General features: G+C 36.3%; 8 protein-coding genes, 1 long non-coding RNA gene and 1 other non-coding gene across 13 annotated transcripts in view; 3 read left to right on the forward strand and 7 right to left on the reverse strand.

Annotated features, from left to right (window-relative positions):
- The window catches only part of LOC17880977, an 82,438-nt gene that overhangs the window by 12,726 nt on the left and 50,908 nt on the right, over nucleotides 1-18,804 (reverse strand). The gene's annotated exons all lie outside the window — the stretch shown is intronic.
- Nucleotides 716-787, forward strand: TRNAD-GUC. Its single transcript has one exon. It is a non-coding gene; the product is annotated as a tRNA-Asp (tRNA).
- LOC17879054 (serine/threonine-protein kinase HT1) lies at nucleotides 886-3,297 on the reverse strand. Its single transcript, XM_006283959.2, has 6 exons — nucleotides 2,871-3,297; nucleotides 2,457-2,589; nucleotides 2,162-2,357; nucleotides 1,951-2,075; nucleotides 1,694-1,852; nucleotides 886-1,292 (listed from the first exon to the last, which is right to left on the reverse strand). Exons 1-6 carry the CDS (start codon nucleotides 2,999-3,001, stop codon nucleotides 975-977), a joined length of 1,062 nt encoding a protein of 353 aa, XP_006284021.1. The 5' UTR covers nucleotides 3,002-3,297; the 3' UTR covers nucleotides 886-974.
- LOC17879224 (ribosomal RNA-processing protein 8) lies at nucleotides 4,220-5,950 on the reverse strand. 3 transcript variants are annotated; one of them, XM_023778363.1, is made up of 9 exons: nucleotides 5,709-5,950; nucleotides 5,555-5,616; nucleotides 5,421-5,472; nucleotides 5,233-5,347; nucleotides 5,055-5,149; nucleotides 4,856-4,962; nucleotides 4,651-4,765; nucleotides 4,525-4,569; nucleotides 4,220-4,425 (listed from the first exon to the last, which is right to left on the reverse strand). In XM_023778363.1, exons 1-9 carry the CDS (start codon nucleotides 5,913-5,915, stop codon nucleotides 4,360-4,362), a joined length of 864 nt encoding a protein of 287 aa, XP_023634131.1. In that variant the 5' UTR covers nucleotides 5,916-5,950; the 3' UTR covers nucleotides 4,220-4,359. The 3 variants fall into 3 exon arrangements, with proteins under 3 accessions (XP_023634131.1, XP_006284239.1, XP_023634130.1); XM_006284177.2 differs by having other exon boundaries at nucleotides 4,220-4,431; XM_023778362.1 differs by having other exon boundaries at nucleotides 4,220-4,431; nucleotides 4,525-4,765.
- Nucleotides 6,137-9,026, forward strand: LOC17880354. Its single transcript, XM_006283187.2, has 6 exons — nucleotides 6,137-6,246; nucleotides 6,463-6,519; nucleotides 6,606-6,639; nucleotides 6,718-8,443; nucleotides 8,553-8,652; nucleotides 8,759-9,026. The coding sequence occupies exons 1-6, from the start codon at nucleotides 6,152-6,154 to the stop codon at nucleotides 8,796-8,798; spliced, it is 2,052 nt and encodes a 683-aa protein (XP_006283249.1). The 5' UTR covers nucleotides 6,137-6,151; the 3' UTR covers nucleotides 8,799-9,026.
- LOC17878561 (altered inheritance of mitochondria protein 32) lies at nucleotides 9,073-10,838 on the reverse strand. The gene is made up of 5 exons (XM_006285117.2): nucleotides 10,575-10,838; nucleotides 10,401-10,474; nucleotides 9,903-10,208; nucleotides 9,734-9,817; nucleotides 9,073-9,627 (listed from the first exon to the last, which is right to left on the reverse strand). The coding sequence occupies exons 1-5, from the start codon at nucleotides 10,806-10,808 to the stop codon at nucleotides 9,339-9,341; spliced, it is 987 nt and encodes a 328-aa protein (XP_006285179.1). The 5' UTR covers nucleotides 10,809-10,838; the 3' UTR covers nucleotides 9,073-9,338.
- Nucleotides 11,601-12,523, reverse strand: LOC17880229. Of its 2 annotated transcripts, none has more exons than XM_006284671.2 (3): nucleotides 12,316-12,523; nucleotides 12,079-12,207; nucleotides 11,601-11,892 (listed from the first exon to the last, which is right to left on the reverse strand). In XM_006284671.2, the coding sequence occupies exons 1-3, from the start codon at nucleotides 12,352-12,354 to the stop codon at nucleotides 11,713-11,715; spliced, it is 348 nt and encodes a 115-aa protein (XP_006284733.2). In that variant the 5' UTR covers nucleotides 12,355-12,523; the 3' UTR covers nucleotides 11,601-11,712. The 2 variants fall into 2 exon arrangements, with proteins under 2 accessions (XP_006284733.2, XP_023634135.1); XM_023778367.1 differs by having other exon boundaries at nucleotides 11,601-11,883; nucleotides 12,316-12,462.
- On the reverse strand, nucleotides 12,714-14,993 carry LOC111829377 (heterogeneous nuclear ribonucleoprotein A1, A2/B1 homolog). The gene is made up of 6 exons (XM_023778360.1): nucleotides 14,805-14,993; nucleotides 14,414-14,454; nucleotides 14,145-14,308; nucleotides 13,958-14,057; nucleotides 13,694-13,863; nucleotides 12,714-13,578 (listed from the first exon to the last, which is right to left on the reverse strand). The coding sequence occupies exons 1-6, from the start codon at nucleotides 14,927-14,929 to the stop codon at nucleotides 12,910-12,912; spliced, it is 1,269 nt and encodes a 422-aa protein (XP_023634128.1). The 5' UTR covers nucleotides 14,930-14,993; the 3' UTR covers nucleotides 12,714-12,909.
- On the reverse strand, nucleotides 15,688-17,415 carry LOC17880682. The gene has a single exon (XM_006286108.1). The coding sequence runs from the start codon at nucleotides 17,413-17,415 to the stop codon at nucleotides 15,688-15,690; it is 1,728 nt and encodes a 575-aa protein (XP_006286170.1).
- The window catches only part of LOC111829379, a 4,666-nt gene continuing 4,051 nt past the window's right edge, over nucleotides 18,190-18,804 (forward strand). The window contains exon 1 of the long non-coding RNA XR_002832862.1: nucleotides 18,190-18,542. This is a non-coding gene — a long non-coding RNA (uncharacterized LOC111829379). The remainder of the gene's footprint in view (nucleotides 18,543-18,804) is intronic.

An 18,804-nucleotide genomic window follows, 5' to 3' on the forward strand; every position in this document is an offset into this window, starting at 1 on the left:
TTCTCATACTTTATTATTATTATTTTCTTTGAATCAATGAAAACTTCGATGAAAAACGTTATACATCTTCTAAGAAAATGTTTAAGACTTTGTAACAACAGTTTAAAATTATATTTTGGTTGTTGGATTGTTGTAAAAACTAGATTTTGTAATTTTGGTCTACCTAGCCATATAATCTTTCACATCGAATAAAATAAAATACTAACTCATTTACTTTTAAAATATATGAATGGGAAATACAGCCAATAATTTAAGATTATTGTGTAATATAACTCTACATGAATTGTAGATAGTTTACCTATATATATGTCCGATTTCGAAAGTGCGTAGTGTGCGAAATCGGAAATTTTGGTTAATTGGCATGTGAGTTGTTGCCAAAAACAATATGAAAATTATGTCATCTTCTTTCTTTTTTTCTTGAAACTTAAAGAAGGAATCGTTATAGAATTGGTTTTGTAAACTTTTTTTTGTTATCACTTAAGGGTTTTGGATGCGTATTTTGGCACCAAGTTAACATATTTAAACTTGGTAACTAATCTTCTTCCCACCAATGGTGGTCTAGAACTTTGGAAGCCTCCGAAAGACACCAGGAGAAACTTCAGCAAGATTGCCATCAATCTGTATTCTTAAACTATGTGGCTTTGACATGTGATTTTTCTTTGTTTTTTCAAATAATACTATTTAATTAGATTAGTTTGTTATCACTAGCAACAAGGTCGTTGTAGTATAGTGGTAAGTATTCCCGCCTGTCACGCGGGTGACCCGGGTTCGATCCCCGGCAGCGGCGTCTTTTTGTATTTTTGTTTTCTGAATTTTAAAACATTTTCAAATTCCTAACTTCGGTAACGAAACCTCTTTTACACGAACGCATCTTTCTAATATAAATCCTAAGCTATTAATACATCAATGATTCATAACATTTTTCAAACCACTTCTCTTTATTTTCCACCTTATAACCAAATAAAAATCAAATATTAGCAGCAGAAGAAAAAGAAGCTTCCTCTAACTTGTTTCTGCGGCAAGTTTGCATCAGTATGATTCTGATCTTCGTCTGTAACAGCCATCAATGAGCAAGTTCCAGGCGATTCTGGTGGCAATACCGCGTTTTCCGAAGAGAATACTCGTTTAATGGAGGGAGGAACAAGCTCAGGTGTTGAGATTGTGGAGAGGCAACGTAGAAGCATTTGAATAATCTCTGTGAAGTTTGGTCGCTCGTTTGGATTCTCTTTCCAGCAAGATGTTACGATCATTGCTAAATCCCCCGGTAAGTCGTCTGCGCTTGGCCTCAAGTTCTAGCCACAAATATAAAAGCAAAAAACAATCAAATTAATACATTACAATCTACACATTATCTTGTTGGAGAATCAAGAATCATAACGATTTGAAAATCAAGAATCAAAGGGTTCAAATCAAGAACAAAAAAGGTTGGAAATCAAGAATCAAATTAAACAAAGAATATATCAAGAACCAAGCATGTTAATATAAAGACGCAAAAATTTGGAATCAAGAACCAAATGGTCGCAAATTTAGAATCAATCTTTCGAATCAAGAACCAAGCGGTATAAATCCAGGGTAAATGGTTGAAAATCAAGAATCAAATGGCTGAAGTCAAGAAGTAAACATTTGAATTACTATCAAGGTTCAAAACTTTGAAATCAAGAAATGGTTGAGACTTGAGAATCAAGAATCAAACCTTAAATGCTGCAGCGTAAGCAGCTTGGAGATTTGACATGCCTTCAAAAGGTAACTTGTTGTGGATAAGCTCCCACAAGACGATGGCGAAGCTGTATGCATCTACCTTATGGTTATAGTGTTTTTTCTCGCCATGCCTCAATGTGACCGTACTATAAAGCTGTTTAGCAGTAATTTTTGTGTTCAGCAAATTGTTGGAACCAAGAGAAAAATGCAGATCATGAAAAATGATTTCTCGAGAACAGTAGTAGTAAGTACCTCGGGAGCCATCCAACGATATGTACCAGTTTCTGCGGTCATCATCTCGGTTAATGATTCTTCTCTAGCTAAACCGAAATCTGCTAGTTTAACCGTCTTATAATCTGCTGTTAAGATCAAGTTCTCTGCAAACCAACAAAATGATAAAAATAAGACCAAGAATGTAACTTCTAGAGATCCTTGATGCTTGAATATCGGTTTAAACTGTCACCTGGTTTGAGATCACGATGGATGACTCCATGAGAGTGTAAGCATTCCATGGCCCGAGCAATGTCAAGAGCAAACCCAACAGCTAAACGTATGTCCAAACGCCCTGGACGCAAACTCACAAGGTATTTACGCAAGGTACCACCAAGTAAAAGCTCGGTGACTATAACCATGATTGGTTCTTTGCAAGCTCCAATGAACTACAAAATAAATGACCGAATCAAAACATTTAGCCTTGTCTCCAACCAAACTCTTTACCAATTTGAACCACAGATTTGGCAAAAAGAAAGAAGCTGAACCTTAACCAAGTTTTTGTGCTGAACTCTAGACAACATAGAGACCTCTCTTGCAAATCTGCTCTCTCTTTTGGCAATCTCTTCTGGAGATTCTCCTCTTTTAACAATCTTAATAGCAACTGTTTTGTTTTTATATCTACACAAGAACACCACATTGAACAATCCTTAACTCATTGAATAACCATTAAACTGAAACATATATTACTAAAGTCTAAAGACTAAATATATTTTCAGCGAAAAGTTTCAATCTTTTCTTCACATATGCACAAGTCTCAAGTTCTTGACTCAGCAGTCACAAGTTCAAGAACCAAGCAAAGATCAATCCCCGAGAATAAAGAGAAACAAGAATGGATTTAGAATCATAGAGTGAGTGAAGCTGAAGCCAAAATTAAAATTTTAATGAGTAAAGAAACTTACTTTCCTTCGTAAATTTTGGCATGAGCACTTTCACCAATCTTGGGACCAACAAAGAGATGTTGAGGATCAACGACCCATTTAGGATCCAAAGCAAACACTTCATCTGAGTAAAATCCAGTTTCAGATCCCATGATCCCAAAAAAGGTTAAGTTTTGTTTTGATTATAGAGAGGCCTGTCAAATCAAAACCCTTTTGAGATGATCAATCAAATCATTCTTGGTGTACTAAAATCAAAAAAAATATGTTTTTTGGTGGGGGTTATAAAAGCGAAATCAAGAGACTTCCATAAATATAAAAACAAAAAAAAAATCTCAGAAGAAACAACAATCTCAATTTGTGAATAAGAAAAAAATTATTCTGAAACTGAGTTGTGTGTGACGACACAAAAGAACTGAAGATAATAAGACTCAGATGAAGAAATGGTCAAAATGGTCATGGTATTACTTTGGTTGTAACTTGTAACTTGTAAGTGATGAATTTATGAAAATAATTGTTAATAAGACAAAAAGCTATGAATAATTCAAGAAACAAATATATTTGCTATATCCGCGTAAGTAAAGGTGACAAGAAAATCTTTATATCTCTTTTATCCTTCTCTCTCACTGTTTTGTTCTGTCCTTTTTTGGTCGGCTAAAAATTTACAATAAACAAACCGAAACTAAATCGAATGAAATGAACCGGTGTTAAACCGGAAAAAGTCAAACTTGTTAAGAAAATGATCTAACCAAATTTGTCATTTATGAGCTAAAATAAATTAAGGAAGTTTCCCAGAATGCAAAGATAGGATCGATGAAATTATTTTTTGAAAAAAGTGTATATAATAGAGAGAAAAAAAACAAAGTCTTTTATTAATCTTTAACAAACAAACACTCTTTTCATTAATTGACAAAAGAACAAAAAAATGTGCATGAATATTTAAAATTTTAAAGATCGTGGGACAGAAAAAATAAAATAAATAATTCGTCGGTGCGGTGACAAAAGTGGACCTTTTTATTACAAGATCAGTAGTACTTTTTAGTGTACTTTCTTGTAAGTGAGATCATAATTAATTTGTAAGAAAAATAAAACATCGACTCTCTGACTTTTTAGTTTGGTAAAAAGTCTTTTGGTACTTTCTGATGGGATATAGTCAATTTCAATAATTCCTTCTCACTTTTCTTCTTCGTCGTTCTTTCTAGAGTTTTACAAGTTTTTGTATCCCTTTGCTCAAATTTTGATTGAGACTTCTTTGTTTAGACATTAACATATATTGATGTTGTGTTAAGATTTTTCTGATTCTATCAAAAGCAATAAGAATAGTTGAGTCTGAGCAAACCAAGTGAAGAGAAAGATAACAATGAGACAATGAGTGGCACATTAAGAAAAAAAAATCTGAAAACTTATCAAAGACCAGTCTGATTTGATTTACTCGTACAAAATTTCATAAACAAAGGGTGAAAAGTGATACAACATTGACGGAAATAAAGGGAATTGTGTGTAAATCTTTCTATCATCGACGTTTGTATAAACATGCTTTCAACTCAGGCCACTTTATTTTCTTCTCATTTGAATTCAACTGCTCCTATCAAACCATTAAATAAATAGGTTATTGCTAAAAATGAGTAGATCTAAGCTCTGAGATGAACCAAACCTAAAGCAAGTATCTTTCACTAACCTTTTTCTTGAAATGCAATAATATGAACATCTTATTCGAGAAGTCCTGCGCAAAGAACAAAATGAGTTTCTTTCTCATAGAGGAAACGAGAAAAGAAAAGGAGTATAGAGCCATAATATAGTTTACCTTTAAAACCGAAGTAAATCCAAGATCACAAACTGCTTTCACAAAGTCTTTTGGGTCTGCTCCTCCATTGTTTGGATCAAACCTGCTCTTTACTTCCGCTATAAGAAGCATACCGCTGTTGAATACACCCCATAGGACTTGTTATTCAGAATCGAGACGAAAAACCTATAAAGAACAAGAGACTAGCAATGTAAACAAAGCTGACCTTGGACGTAGAACTCGATGTGCCTCTTTGATGTAACTAGAGTAGTTTGTTCCCATTAATGAAAGACAGAAAACAGCAACATCCACAGATGAAGACTCAAGTGAAGTCTACAAAAGTAAACCCCAAAAATTGAAGTTAAGTCTGAGAGAAACAAAGAAATCATCCAAGCCACATGAATGAAGTAAAGATTTCGACGTACATTTGACATATCGCAGGCAATAACAGAGGGGTTCTTTGAGACAAGATCAAAAGAAAAAACTTTGTTCTTCACACTTTTAGCAATCCTTGCATCACCTGAGACGATTTATCATACCGGTAAAAGCGATTTCACCAGGTGAAAAAGAAAAACACAGCAAAACATGATAAGATAACCTCACCACAGCCAAAATCAGCAACAACTAAAGAAGAGCTCCTAGACAATAACCACTCTATAATGGAATTAACAGGAAGCTCAGGCCAATTTGTCATTTGTTGCTGATACCCTGTATGATACTGTAAACACAAAACATAAATCAGTTTTACAAATTCAACTTAAACGAATTAAACTCAAATGCTGTGAGGTTACCATATCAAACATTTCTGGATCTTCTTTAAAATAGTCTAATGCTTCTTGTCCACTGAGAAAAACAGAGATTACTGAACTAAGCTCTGTGTAAAATTGAAGTGAAATCACCGGAAAATTTTGAAACTAAAGCTTACGAGCAAGTGTAGAGTTTCTCATTAAGCATCCTAAATTGCCCACCAGATAATCTCTCTCGAAGCTGCGAATTTTATATTCGTATAAATTGATCAAAATTCTCCATATACTTCAATCACACGACGGAAAAAAATGAAAATGTGATCGAGAGAGAACCGTATCGAGAAAATTGGAAGGTTTAGGTCGTTTCGATGAAGCTGAAGAAGAACCTCCACGCTGATTGTTTTTGCAGATTTTGGTATCTCTTTGAATCTTCAGTTTCGTCTCGATGGGTTCTTCTTTTGAAGGTTTAGGGTTTCTTTGTCTCTTCCTCTTCCTATGTTTGCTGCTTGTACTTTCGTCTTTCATGGAGCTCGCCGTCATCGTCGTCTTCAACGTCGTTTCTCTCTGCGTTTAGGTTTTAGTTTCAGAAGTAAGAAGATGAGTTTTGTTATCTATTGGGCTTTGAACTTATAAAAAAGGCCCATTGGGCCTTTTATTTTTGTGTAGACCTAATAAAATCTTCGAACCCGGTTAAGTTTTTGGTAGTAACGATGTAAAAAAAGTAAAAAAAAAAACCCAAAATTCGTCGTTCCCAATTCCTTGAAGGAACATCTGCAATGGACGATGACAGTTCAGTGTTCTTCAAGAATGATTGTAGTGCGATACTTTCACAGCTTAAGGAGCAAGATGAGCAGATTCGTCTCAAAAGAAGGTTTCTTTCTTTCTTCTTCTCAAAATAATTTTGGAGTATAATTGTAACTTAGATTAGAGGAAGAGTGTTTTGACTTCGAATCAATCTCTTTGCTTATTAGGCTTTGTGAAAGTTTCGTCTTTTAATGTTCCTCTGTAATAAAAAAGTTTTAGACTTTGTTGTTTTGTCTTTTGCTGTATTTGGTATACTGAAGTGAAACTTTTTTAAACCTTGTAGGTGGCTGTTGGGTTGTGATATGTCTGAATCCAAGGACAATTCTCATGGAAAGACTGAGTGAGTTCATTACCGAGTTTCTATTTTGTTATTCCGTTTGGTTTAGTTGATTGATTAGAATCTTTGTTTTGTTTTTTGGTAAACAGATTCGTCCCTGAATCTTTGCTCAGGGAAGATGATGTATGTCTCTCTCATTCACCCTCTTTTTATGTAAGTGTTTACAGTTTCTTTCATTGAGATCTCTTTTTGTGATTTCAGATATTCTACGAGACCATTAAGTCACGAGTAGAGGAGGCGTTTGGATTTTGCAAGAATGAACAAGTATGCAATGATGTTCAACCAAAAGATTTGAAGTTCAGAACTCTCGAGGTTGACAGAAAGCTTCATTTTTTGACGAATAAAGGTCTTCATCTTATTGCAATGATACTCACAGGGGGCTCTGCTTCATTTGACAAGACTCGATGGAAGATGAAAGAGACTATCAGAGATTCGATCAATAAGGATTTCGGAAAGGGAAAAGAACATATTGGTAAAGAAGACATTATTAATCAGCTGCATCAAGTTCTTAGTGATCCCTCAAATTTCCGGGAAGGTTGCATGATGAATTTGGCGAAAACATCTACTTTGCAGTCCCGTCGTGATGCTGCGATGAAGGTACTTAACGAGCTAGATAGTTTGTCGACGCAGACCCTACGTGCAATGAAAAGGAAACTTAAAGGTTCAAGAATGATACCTCAATTGAAAACAAGTAGATTTGGTCAGAGTCGGAGTGATCTTATAAACCAAGTGAAGCAAGCTATCGAGAAGATGCTCTCAGAACTTTCTGCAGGGGATAAACTGCAGGAGCGATTGGCTAAAGCGTTGTCATTAGTAGATTTATCACTTAAGCTAAGTCCTGGCTACAAAACTACTGCTTCCACAGATTTTTTTAAGTTCTCACAAGAAACAAAGAACCTGCAGAATGAGATAGTGAAGGCAATCTGGTTACTCCGTAAGGTCAGGTTTCGCGAGCTGAAAAGATTGCATCTTTGTTTAGACCCGGAAGTTGAAATATCAAATGACAGTTTAAGATCAGCGGTCAGAAAAATGTTGATTGAGTATCTGTTTGAGTGCAGTGATATGGACACCATTCCAAAGTCTTTAATGGAAGCTCTTTCATTGCTCAACAGGAGGACGCGAAATGTAGAGCATAAGATTTTTCCAAGGGAAGCGATTGAGGAAGAGACAGAGTGTATACTAAATGTGAGTGCTCAAGTGAAGCAAATACTTTGTCAATGTATTCCAAATTATGAGCTCGATCAGGACTTTGATGATGCTTATATGGAGGAGCTAGTAGACAGTGAAGATGACGATGATTATGAGACTTGTAATTTATTTGAAAACGAGAAATTTGGTAATAAAGAGAGTGGATGGCGAAACATAAAGCATGAAGTCAAAGACACTCAAGATGCTGCAATGGAGTCCTCTGATTCGGATCATGAAGAAAGTGGTGCAGAATGCGTGGTTTTGGACCCGACTGATACTACACACGCAACCAATCAGCATGATTTCAGCTCTTCTGTCAATAGGGTGGTGATAAGAGACCTGCCAGAGAGTATTACTAGAGTTCATCCTAGGTCTCCCTATGTCACTCCCACGTCGAATAAATCAACTCTGATGAGTGATAAACATGACGCAGGTACGAGCGAAATCCGAGTCAAGGTTGAGAGAGATATTGAGATGGAAGTAGATAACCAGTTTAGCTCTCGGTCATTGTTTTCTGTTGAAAATATAAAGTCTGATGATCATGGTGAGCAGAAGCCACGCAGAAGAAACAAAAACCAGTACCTCGCAGTCCAAGAAATTTCTGATGAGACAAGCTTGGTTGCACATAACTTAATCGGCCGCTTACTAGAGAAATTTGCAGATCGTCAAGGTCTAGACTTAGAAGCGGATGAACGTTCATATCTTGGAGGCGAGTCAAGGCTTCAAAAAGATATAGAAGGTGAGGATAAAAGCGTATATATTCTTGTACAAATTCTTTCTACTTTTGTTACTGTCGACATGAACTAATTGAGACATCTTCTTATTGAATTGCCACTTGTGTGCTGCAGTTGCAGTGAGTGGAAAAAAGCAATCGTCATTGAAAGAAAAGTCAGATGAGGCAATCATTCTTTCTGCTGTCAAAGAGCTAATGCCATCCCTTGAAGAGAGGTATACATTTATTTACATTTGTTTTTGTGTTGGTATGAAAGTATCATGTTGCCTAGTAAGCGTGAGGATGCTGAATCCCTAACTATTGGATATCTGATTTTAACAGAGTCTTGATGAAACTAAAAGAGCTGATGGATGTGAGCTAGCATCAGTGAAGTAGCAGTGAAATGGAGAAGAACAAAGGGTATTGAGATGAACACAACAAAGAAAACGATTTTGCATCACATTTGTTTGGCTTTAACTTAGTTCTGAAATCCCTGGCTTATGTAAGATCATAATGTGTTCTGTTTTTAGATATGAAAGATGTTCACTCTGAAATGTGTTCAGTCGATTGTAAACAGTGAAATAACATACACACGAATTGCGTTAGAATATATCGATGAGAACCACTTCAAACATAAGCAAAACAAACCAAAACCATAAACCAAATCAAAGTTTTGTTAATGCACCAAATCAAGAGCTTAGACAAATCACAAAAGTTGTGGCCTTTACAGGCAAACACATAATGAGGCAAAAAAACGCTCACAGAAACCAAAATGTTTATATGTTTCTTTAATGATAGAATCAACAACAAAAACATAATTCTTCGGTTCTGTTTTGTGGTCGAATCAATGGAAGGTTTTTCTCGTGGGAATCTCCAAAAAAAACCTTCCATATGAATCAAATTGGTAAGTAAGGTTAGGTTCTTATCTTGACCTCCTGAAAAAGGTGTAAGCCATGGCTATAGTTGCAATGGCTCCAACCACAGCAGCTCCAATGTAGAACTCTTCTTTGTCAAGAGGTTGGAACCATATGGTGCATTTTCTTCCTTCTTTCTTAATTGGCTCTGGCTTTGGGGTTTCATCTTGGCAACACGAAACGCCGTTTGATCCTTGACAACATCCTCCTGTGGATCCCTTGCTCTCTTCTTTCATTACACTGTTACCGTTTGGTATCACTTTCTCACCTTCACCTTCAGCTAAGCCCATTTGACCCCTGAAACAAAAGTAACTTTGCTAAGTCCAAGTACCAAAATTTATCTACATATCTATCACAGAGACATAAAAAAAAACCATGAAACTGTAGTCTTTAAAACCAATACCTCCAAATCCTTTGTATGATTTCTCCTTTTGCAATATGCTGGTCAAGCAATTCAGGCACATCATCAGGAGTTACATAGCCATACCTACATTTTAAACCAGCACAGTTACTCGGCAATGCCATAAACCATAACATTTTCAGTTTTTTGATCCAACCATATACTTACTTACCAATTGCCAGTAATCTTTCCAGCTGAATCAGGACAGAAGATGATCAAATTACCAGCATACTTGTGCTGTCCAACGTGAGAACATCGTTTCAGAGTAATCTGGTCCGAAAGACCACGAGAGCCAATCTCCTTTTGGAACCTCTCTAAGATCACTGGTCCGCAAACACCACACCTCTTGTCTCGACTAGTATGAGTACACACAAATACAAATGTTCCAGTTATCTCTTCTTGTTTCCCTGAGCTCCATGGCTTCCCATTCACAAGAACATCTTCAAAAAAACCTTCCACATCCGTATCTTTAACCCCCCTATACTCAATACCAACACAAGAAAGAGTTTTATACATAAGTCAACATATTTAAAATGGATCTGCATCTCATGTTCATCAACAAGCTCATCTATTATGTAATTTTTAAAGTTTCTAAAGATAGCTTATACAACAATACACACTCTCAAGAAATCTAACTACATGTTCTAGTCAAAACATAGAGGCGACTCACTTGTATCTGATCATATCTGGAAAAATCAACACATCTCCATCAGACCCACCACCTTCACATACATTAAGCTTCGTCTACAATAACAACAAACACAAAAAAAAAAAGATCAGCGTAGTGGCTTCAACAAGAATCTTTCATTATAAGAAAATGAAGTTTCTAACGTTTTGTGTATACCTGAACAAGAAGATCAGATTTGCGATCTTTAAGCAACGTAGCGAAACGTTGAGGCAAACCTTGTTCTTCAACATGTGAGGGCCAAGCTTCAGGTGTCTTATAAAGAACAAAAACATGACGACCATACGAAGTAATCGAATTGGCTATGTTGGTGCTGTACATCTCCGGCCGTTTAAATCCATACTCTGTATCTTCCGACGCCGGAACAGAGTTCACGTTCTCAACTTCAGCCATTAAGACGAGTTAGCTCTATGGTTTCTCGGAATCAAATCAAGAAGAGCTTTTTGACTTTTTGAAGAATGAGTGCAAAATATATTTATGTTACATAAACACACGTCGTGAGTCGTCCACACGAATGTGACGAGGCGGTGACGCAACTTAAGCTCACAGACAAATCTACTTGACCCGTCTTTGCTGTATCTTTTGGGTGACAGACAGTGGTTTTAGTTTATCAAGCAACGTTGGTCAACTTATATGTTAGTGTTTGATTTAAATCATTGTTTATGCAAGCTAATTGCCTTAAGAAGATGGACTTAAATATTTGTTTATGAATCATGAGTAAGAAGAAGAAAGAAGAAGAAGAGTTTTTATGTATTTGGTTTAAATTATTTGCTATATACATTGCTTGAAAGGGTTGTTTAACGAAGTCGTCTTTCTTTAAAAAATAAAAATCTGAAGTGTTGAATGGTAATGTCATCTTCTTCATTTTATTGTCTAGTTTTCATGCTTAACAATGATTCCTTCGTTTAGTTGTAGACAATGTCAGCATTGTATGAGGATTCTATGAAAAACTATACTCAACTAGAAGTTATTAATAGGTGTGTCAGATTGTAGAAGAATCCAAAGCTAGTAGGATTCAAGCTCAAATAAAGCTTATTAAGCTAGATAGAGATATTAGAAACTGAGATTGAAATGAAATAATTTGGAGTTCGAATGATTATAGCGGTTCGATTTTACGACGGACAACAAATCGCGACAAACCAATTGTATTTTTATGTAAAAACGGTATGTAGTTGGTCCGCATCATTATGAAGTACAAATCCTTGATTACAATAGATTCACAAAGTATTCAAGGAAGTTTACAATGAAAATCTCTAATAAAGACCAAACTTATTGGCTAAATAAATAAGAGAAAAGATCAAGAGTTTTGGAGTAAATTGTCAAAGTAAAGGTTTAAGACGTATCTAGCAGCGGAGAGAACATCAAGCCTCCTCTCACTCGCCTCGTACTTGCCTTTCCTGAGCTGATACCGATGAGTCACTGCGGAGATTGTGTACGTTTGCCCTTCTATCATAACGTTCTCACCGCACTGAAGGTTCTGCCAAAAATCAGAAATCTTTTCATCAAACTCATTCTACGAAATTGGAGAATGCTTATTACAATTTCCAATCAAACATAGTCAAAAACTGTAGTTGAGCATTGATGAGGGCTGCTTTAACTTGGTCCTCTCAGACATTTCCTTAGAAGAACTTAAGAAGAAGATGAAGATTTGAGGAAGACTCACATGAGGAAGACAACGAACGCCAAGAGACTTGGGAGGAGGAGTGATTTCAATGACTTTGTAAGGGTAATGGCTCTGATCTCTTCCTCCTTTCTCTTTCTTTCTGCAATTTATCTTCAACCTCCCTCTTACCTGCAAAAGATCCATTCTTTTCTATCATTCTCAGGAGAGATAAACCAAAACAAGACTCAAAAGACGTATTTGGTGATTTGCGATTGAATTAGCTCTAAAAATCGTTACTTTTTCGAAACAGACGAGATTTGATGCAAGTGTTGCCATTTTCACAAGTCCGATATGAAAGAGATAAGAAATGAGAGAGGACGACCAGAAAGATGAGGACTTGGTGAAATTTTCTCAGTCAAGTTTTTTCTCTGAATTGTGAAATGGAACATGAGAAACAGAGCAGAATCAAAGAATTGAGACAGATGATTGACCACCAGATATTTTTTAGGTCTATTTGTGGCTCTCTCTAACTTAAGGAGAAGAAGACAATTAAAACCTTCGGACACATACAGAGTCTTCTAGTGAAAACGTTACAAACAAGACTATTACATAGTCTATAACAAGATTTGAGTCAAAACTTAAACAGAAGCGATGATACAAGCTAACTCTAAAGTTGCCACATGGGTTCTACGGCAAAGGAAAAAAATAATCTGGCATTGTTACGCCGAGATAATTATCTAAAAATGTATGTCAACACTACTCGAGGGAATCAAAGCCCTAAAAGCCTCCTCTCTCAGAATACAATAACTAGCTATCACTCTTGATAACCATTACACAAACTAAGCATGACGCAAGGAGTAAGAAAAAGATTCAAGCTTTTTTAGTAACTCTCTACCTTCCATAAGGATGGTACCTTCCGCTGCCTCCTCCATATCCGCCTCTACTTCCTCCACCTCCTCCTCCATAAAACGAGCCTCCTCCACTTCCGCCACCTCCATAACCTCCTCCGCCTCCCCCTCCAAGTCCACCCATGTCATAGCCGCCGCCACCTCTATAGCCTCCGCCACCAGCACCACCCATTCCACTACCATATCCACCAATACCGCTACTACCATAACCGCCTCCATAACTGCCACTTGGTCCACCATAACCACCACCAGGTTCACCATATGGCCCACCATACATATCGCCCGGTCCACCACCATACCCACCCCCTCCTCCCATACCGTAACCCCCTCTGTTGTAACCACCACCTCCTCCTCCTCCATATCGACCAGAATATCCAAGTGCTGGTTCTCTATAAGGTCCCACGCCACCACCGTATCCACCGCCGCCGTACCCACCAAATTCTCCTCCATAACCTCCATAACCACCAGACCGGCCACCTCCATAACTGCCACCACCTGATTTGTAAGGACCTGGACCACCATATCCCCCACCGTGTCCACCACCATAACCATCTCCATAACCTCCACCAAAGTTAGAGCGAGAGTCACCAAACCGCTTTGACGGGGTTGTAACTGAGTTTGGTTTTTTTGGCTCTGCCTTCTTTATCTCAACCTATACGAAAAAATTTCACGGATAATTCAGCAAAGTAGACAGGGCAAATGTGAGTGTCCTGGGTATACTACAAAGTCTAAGAATCTCAACAATATTCGTACGAGCATACAGTTACCTGAGTCCCTGAGAGCTCAATTCTGTTCCCTTTCGCCAAGAGATGGTCAACCATATCTTCACTTTCATACGTAACAAACCCAAAACCACGTGACCTTCCAGTTGAGTGATCACGCATAATCTGATGTTCCTTGAGCTCTCCAAATTGCATAAAAAATTCCTTGAACTCATCTATTCAAACACCAATTCTCGAGTTAATAACTAATATGTTTCTGAAACAAAAATCATATGATAGAGATATGGGATAAAAATGCGAAGTGCTTACCATCATCCACAGATGAAGGGATTCCACCAACAAATATCTTCTTGGTTTTGAAATCGTTAGTGCTCATGGATCCTCTTGGTATTGTCCGCTTAATCTCAACCTGACGAGCCAAGAAAACCAAAGAGTGAATATTATCAAACTATAAGAGACAACACATCTAACACACAAAGAAATGTAAGGAACTAACCTGCTTCCCAATGATAATGTGATTGTCCTCCATAACTTTGTCGACCACAGAGACATCAGCATATGTCACAAACCCAAACCCACGGGGCTGTCCAGTCTTCCTATCCTTCATAATCACAGAATCAGTAATCTCTCCATATTTCCCAAAATGCTTGACGAATTCAGCTGCATAAGCAAAACCAAAAACCAGAGTTAAAAAAAGTATTGAACTTTACACAATAACGAGAGCGCTAACCTCTTACAATGCTGCAACCAGACACAAGAGCTAACCTGAAGTTGTCTCCCTGGCTAAACCTCCAACAAATATCTTTCTACAAATTCCACAAAACATCGTATAAGTACACTAATCACTAAGTATTAAGAAACCAGAGAAGAGCACTAATCTTATCCTTCTCCACTCTAGATTTCTCTAGCGGAACAAAGAAAACTTTTAGCTAATTCGTAAGAGTAGGGATAACAAGTTCGAATCTTTCTATAGTAAAGACCCTAACAAGCCATTAATTTCACAGAGCTCAGCGAAAAAGATGAGTAATTTAGAAAACCCTAGAAGAATCAAAACAAAAAGCTTCATCCTTTATCAAAATTTACTTGAAATAGAGAAGAGACCCAAACCCTAAATCCTGAATCTAAAATCTTTTCGGAAGAAATTGAGGAAACGTACCCAGCACTATCGACGCCACCACCAGAGTGAGGCTGAGATTTGTCGTCATCGTCTTCAACATCTTCGGATGGTTTAGCATCCTGGATTTCATCTTCGAGGACTGTTTCCGTTACATAAGGATCCATAATGATGGGACAAACGAAACCCTAAAACCCTTCGGAGAACGAAGAAGAAGAAGAAGAAGCGGCAGACGCCTAAAAGCCGTGTCGTGCAATGAAGCAATCCGTAAAACCCTTAGAGAAGAGAAAGTGGCGTTACTTATTGTACTCCGCGTAGCACTCGATCCTAAGCTCGTTTCTAGTGTTTATAAAATAAGGACGGTTGATATTGCTTGTTGTTTTTATAATGGGTGAATCTTAGCCGTTAGATTTTCTTTTAGTTTTTTTCCTTTTTAGCAATACAAGGATGAAAATGGAAATTCAAGGTTTTCAAACCAAAATCTTAAAACTGATCCAAAATTTTCAGATCGAATAGGTATAAAACCTGAATAAATTCTAAAATTTTTTACTTTTAAATTATCCGAACTAAATCGATAACCGAGCAATATACTTGAAAATCCGAAAAAAATTATATATCCAAAATTATTAGTTATATTTTATTATAATTTTATAACCAAATATATCAAAATAAGAAAAATATCTAAAATATCTTATATTTCTGAAAATCATTAATTATATAATCTCAAAATTATACAATTTTTTTTTTTGATTACTGAACCAAATATTCATGAAGGTTTATGCTTTATTTTATAATACATTATGTGAGTAAAACATAAACATCTTTATTTTATAATACATTATGTTACAATAGTCACTGCAATATTTATGTTTATAAATTAATTACAAGAGACATGCATGAAAGTATGTAGTTACAAACTATGAAATTATTTTTCAAAGAAAAAGTCATAACTAAAGCCACAAGAACAACATATGAATATATTTGAATCTGCTTTTTTGTTGAGAACAAAATCACCTCTACAACGAATCTTGCATAAATAGCAAATCGGCCGAGAGAGACTATTGTTTGGAAGCAAATCAAACGACCCCTTGTTAGCCATCACCAAACTGTATCCTGGTCTTGAGTGTATTAGATCTTTAAATACACATTTAGTATGTAGAGTGGAGCCACATTCATTGCATTTGTAAAACCAACTCTTCAAGGAAGGACGACGATAATCGTATTTTTGTATTAGATCTTCCTCTTCGCATATCCCGCAACAATATGACACATTCGCATTTTTCCCATCGTAGCATAAGGTGAGAGGATGGTTATCGTATTTGTGTCTTACCAATGTGGGTAAAGTTGCGCATGCGAAGCATATATTGTAGTCACCACAACCATATGTATCATTGCAACGTAGATAAAAACGACAATCCGAGTCACAACCACCACAAGTCGAGTAAAACCAATCAAAATACAAGAATAACCAATGGGGATGACTCTCATGTTTAAACACGTCTGAAATTGACGCACATCGCACATCAATGCTGAAGAACTTGGGATTTACGGTAAAATAGGCGAAATCAGTGTAAAAACGCTGACAATCTTCAATGCTGAGGAACGTAGGGTCTTTTTCAGGAAAATATGAGAAACCGGTGCAATGACGCTGACAAGCAACACAAAAAAACAGGTTTTTCGGGTTTGAGCCATGCTGAGAATTGTCACTCAAGGTAAGTATTTGTGTGCTTATCTCGTGTCTTTTCTGCATAGGGAGATTAGCGCATGCATGATGAAGAGTAAAATAATCACATTGTGTACATTTGTAGCACAACTCAGAATAAAGAGGGAGAGTGCATGCACAACAATGCTCTCTTGGTTCCTCAAGTCTTGATGATGATAATGAAGCCTTGAGATTATGTTCGTGGCTAAAATGTTTTATTACCTCTTGATCTTTCGCTTCGAATGGTTTGCTTTCTTCTTTTTCATCTTCTTCGGGTACCCCTTCAAGTTCTCTCCCATCCCAAACTTTTTTATATGTTGCACAAACTGAATGAACAACATAAGAACAAACCGAGCAAGAATATGCTCCATACTCTCCATTCACATGCTCATAACATACCCCACAAATCCACTTCCCATGGGCAAGAGAAGAAACATGAGAGATACGATGGTCGTGTCGGTTGATGTATATAACCCGTGGTAAGGAGATGCATGTTCGATGGATTATGAAACAGCATTGAAGACAAAGACACGGGTACTTATTATCAGTACACAACCCGCATGCATCACAAGTGAAGGGGAGTTCTATGATTACTTGGTGGAGCTCATGGTGATGCGCTTTCGTTTGGCTAAAGATCAAAGGTTCTCTCGCACAAGGGATACATATATGAAAACGACACTGTGAACAGTGATAAAGTATTTCAGGATACCTTGGAGTTACACAAAGATGACATAACTCTTTGTAATAGTCGCAGTTTATGATCTTGAGAGGGTGTTTATGACGAGAAGGCATGTCGGCGATGAGGCATTCCTCGTGGATACAAAACGAGCAGCTATCACACTTGTAGCCTTGCTTGTTGTAATGGTGATCTTTGTTGCACGCATCGCATCTTGATGAGAATTTTGTATATTTTAGAGGAGATTGACAACCGTGGCATTTTCTTAGATCCATAATTGGTAAGTTCTTCTTTCCTTTTTTGGAACAAAGTTTCGTCTTCTTTTTTTGCTGGATATTTTTGTATACCAAAAAAAACAATGAGAGAAACTAATAAATTAATATCGTACATTATAATACTAATTTTATTGGACTTTATAGTACTTGAGTTGGAATATTAGATTACCTATTTGATACCAAAACGTAAGGAATAACTAAATGAAACAAGATCAATATTATTACTTGAGTTGGAATATTATATTACCTATTTGATACTAAAAGTAACTAATATCTCTCTTACCAAAAAAAAAGTAACTACAGTAATATCTTTAAAGAAAAAAGAATCTATTTTGTTTACGGAAACAAAGAATAGATTAGAACGCTAATAGTTCTATGTTGCCTTCTCACCAGATCCGGGTTCGAGTCCGGTCTCTCTCGAATAGAGACGTATAATTTGTAATGATAACAACAAAAAAAAAAAAACGCTAATAGTTTATAAAAAATTTGATTTCAAAGATATCAATATTCTCCTAATGTTACATAGATGGAAATTGATCTTTTAAAACTTAAAATTATAATAAAATTGAAGTAATCTGTTACATAGAATGTAGAACATTATATATATATATATATATATATATATGTGTGTATATATTGATTAAAAAAAATATGTATTGCAACTAATTATGTTTGTTTTTATAAACGAAATCTTAAAATAAGTTCAAACTCCAACTAAGGAGCAGAAGAAACAAACAGCAACAACAAGGTGAACAAGAAGATAGAAAAAAGAGAGACACATGATTCTCGCCAATGCTTGGCCATTGGTATTGAGAAGAAATGTGAGTTCTTTGCAAGCCGAGAAATAGGCTAGCCTTGATACACCCAATGCTAAAGCCACGCTAAACGCCGCCTTCAAAACAAGTCCAAGTGCTATTAGAACAGAGGAGACTGAGGGTCTTGAAAATGATCCTTGAAGGATCGTTGCCATAAGTCGATCTTTAATGATCCATCTCAAAACGCACCAAATAACTTGAGCCATCCAAGCGACGGTGACGCCACAAGTAAAATCGACTAGAGGAGCATCGATACGGATTATACATATAAAGATGAGAAGTGCAAAATAATGTTTAACAACAAATAATATGGTAAGTTATATATCAAATCTTATACGTTTATTTTGATTGGTTTTTTTTGTTAACACCCTTGCAACTTATATTAACTTGAAAGATCATTGTTTACCGGAGTGAGAATACACATAGAAATCAAATTGTAAAATAGAAAATCAGAAAAAGATAATAGTTCATTTTGGTTGATTATTTTTGTTTTTTAAATAATGTATTTTCATTTTTATATTTTAATTAATTTGTTTAATTAGTATTTAAAAATTTTACCCATAATGATTATAAT

Source organism: Capsella rubella, unplaced genomic scaffold (genome assembly GCF_000375325.1).
Source record: "Capsella rubella cultivar Monte Gargano unplaced genomic scaffold, Caprub1_0 scaffold_7, whole genome shotgun sequence".
NCBI classification, from domain to species: domain Eukaryota; kingdom Viridiplantae; phylum Streptophyta; class Magnoliopsida; order Brassicales; family Brassicaceae; genus Capsella; species Capsella rubella.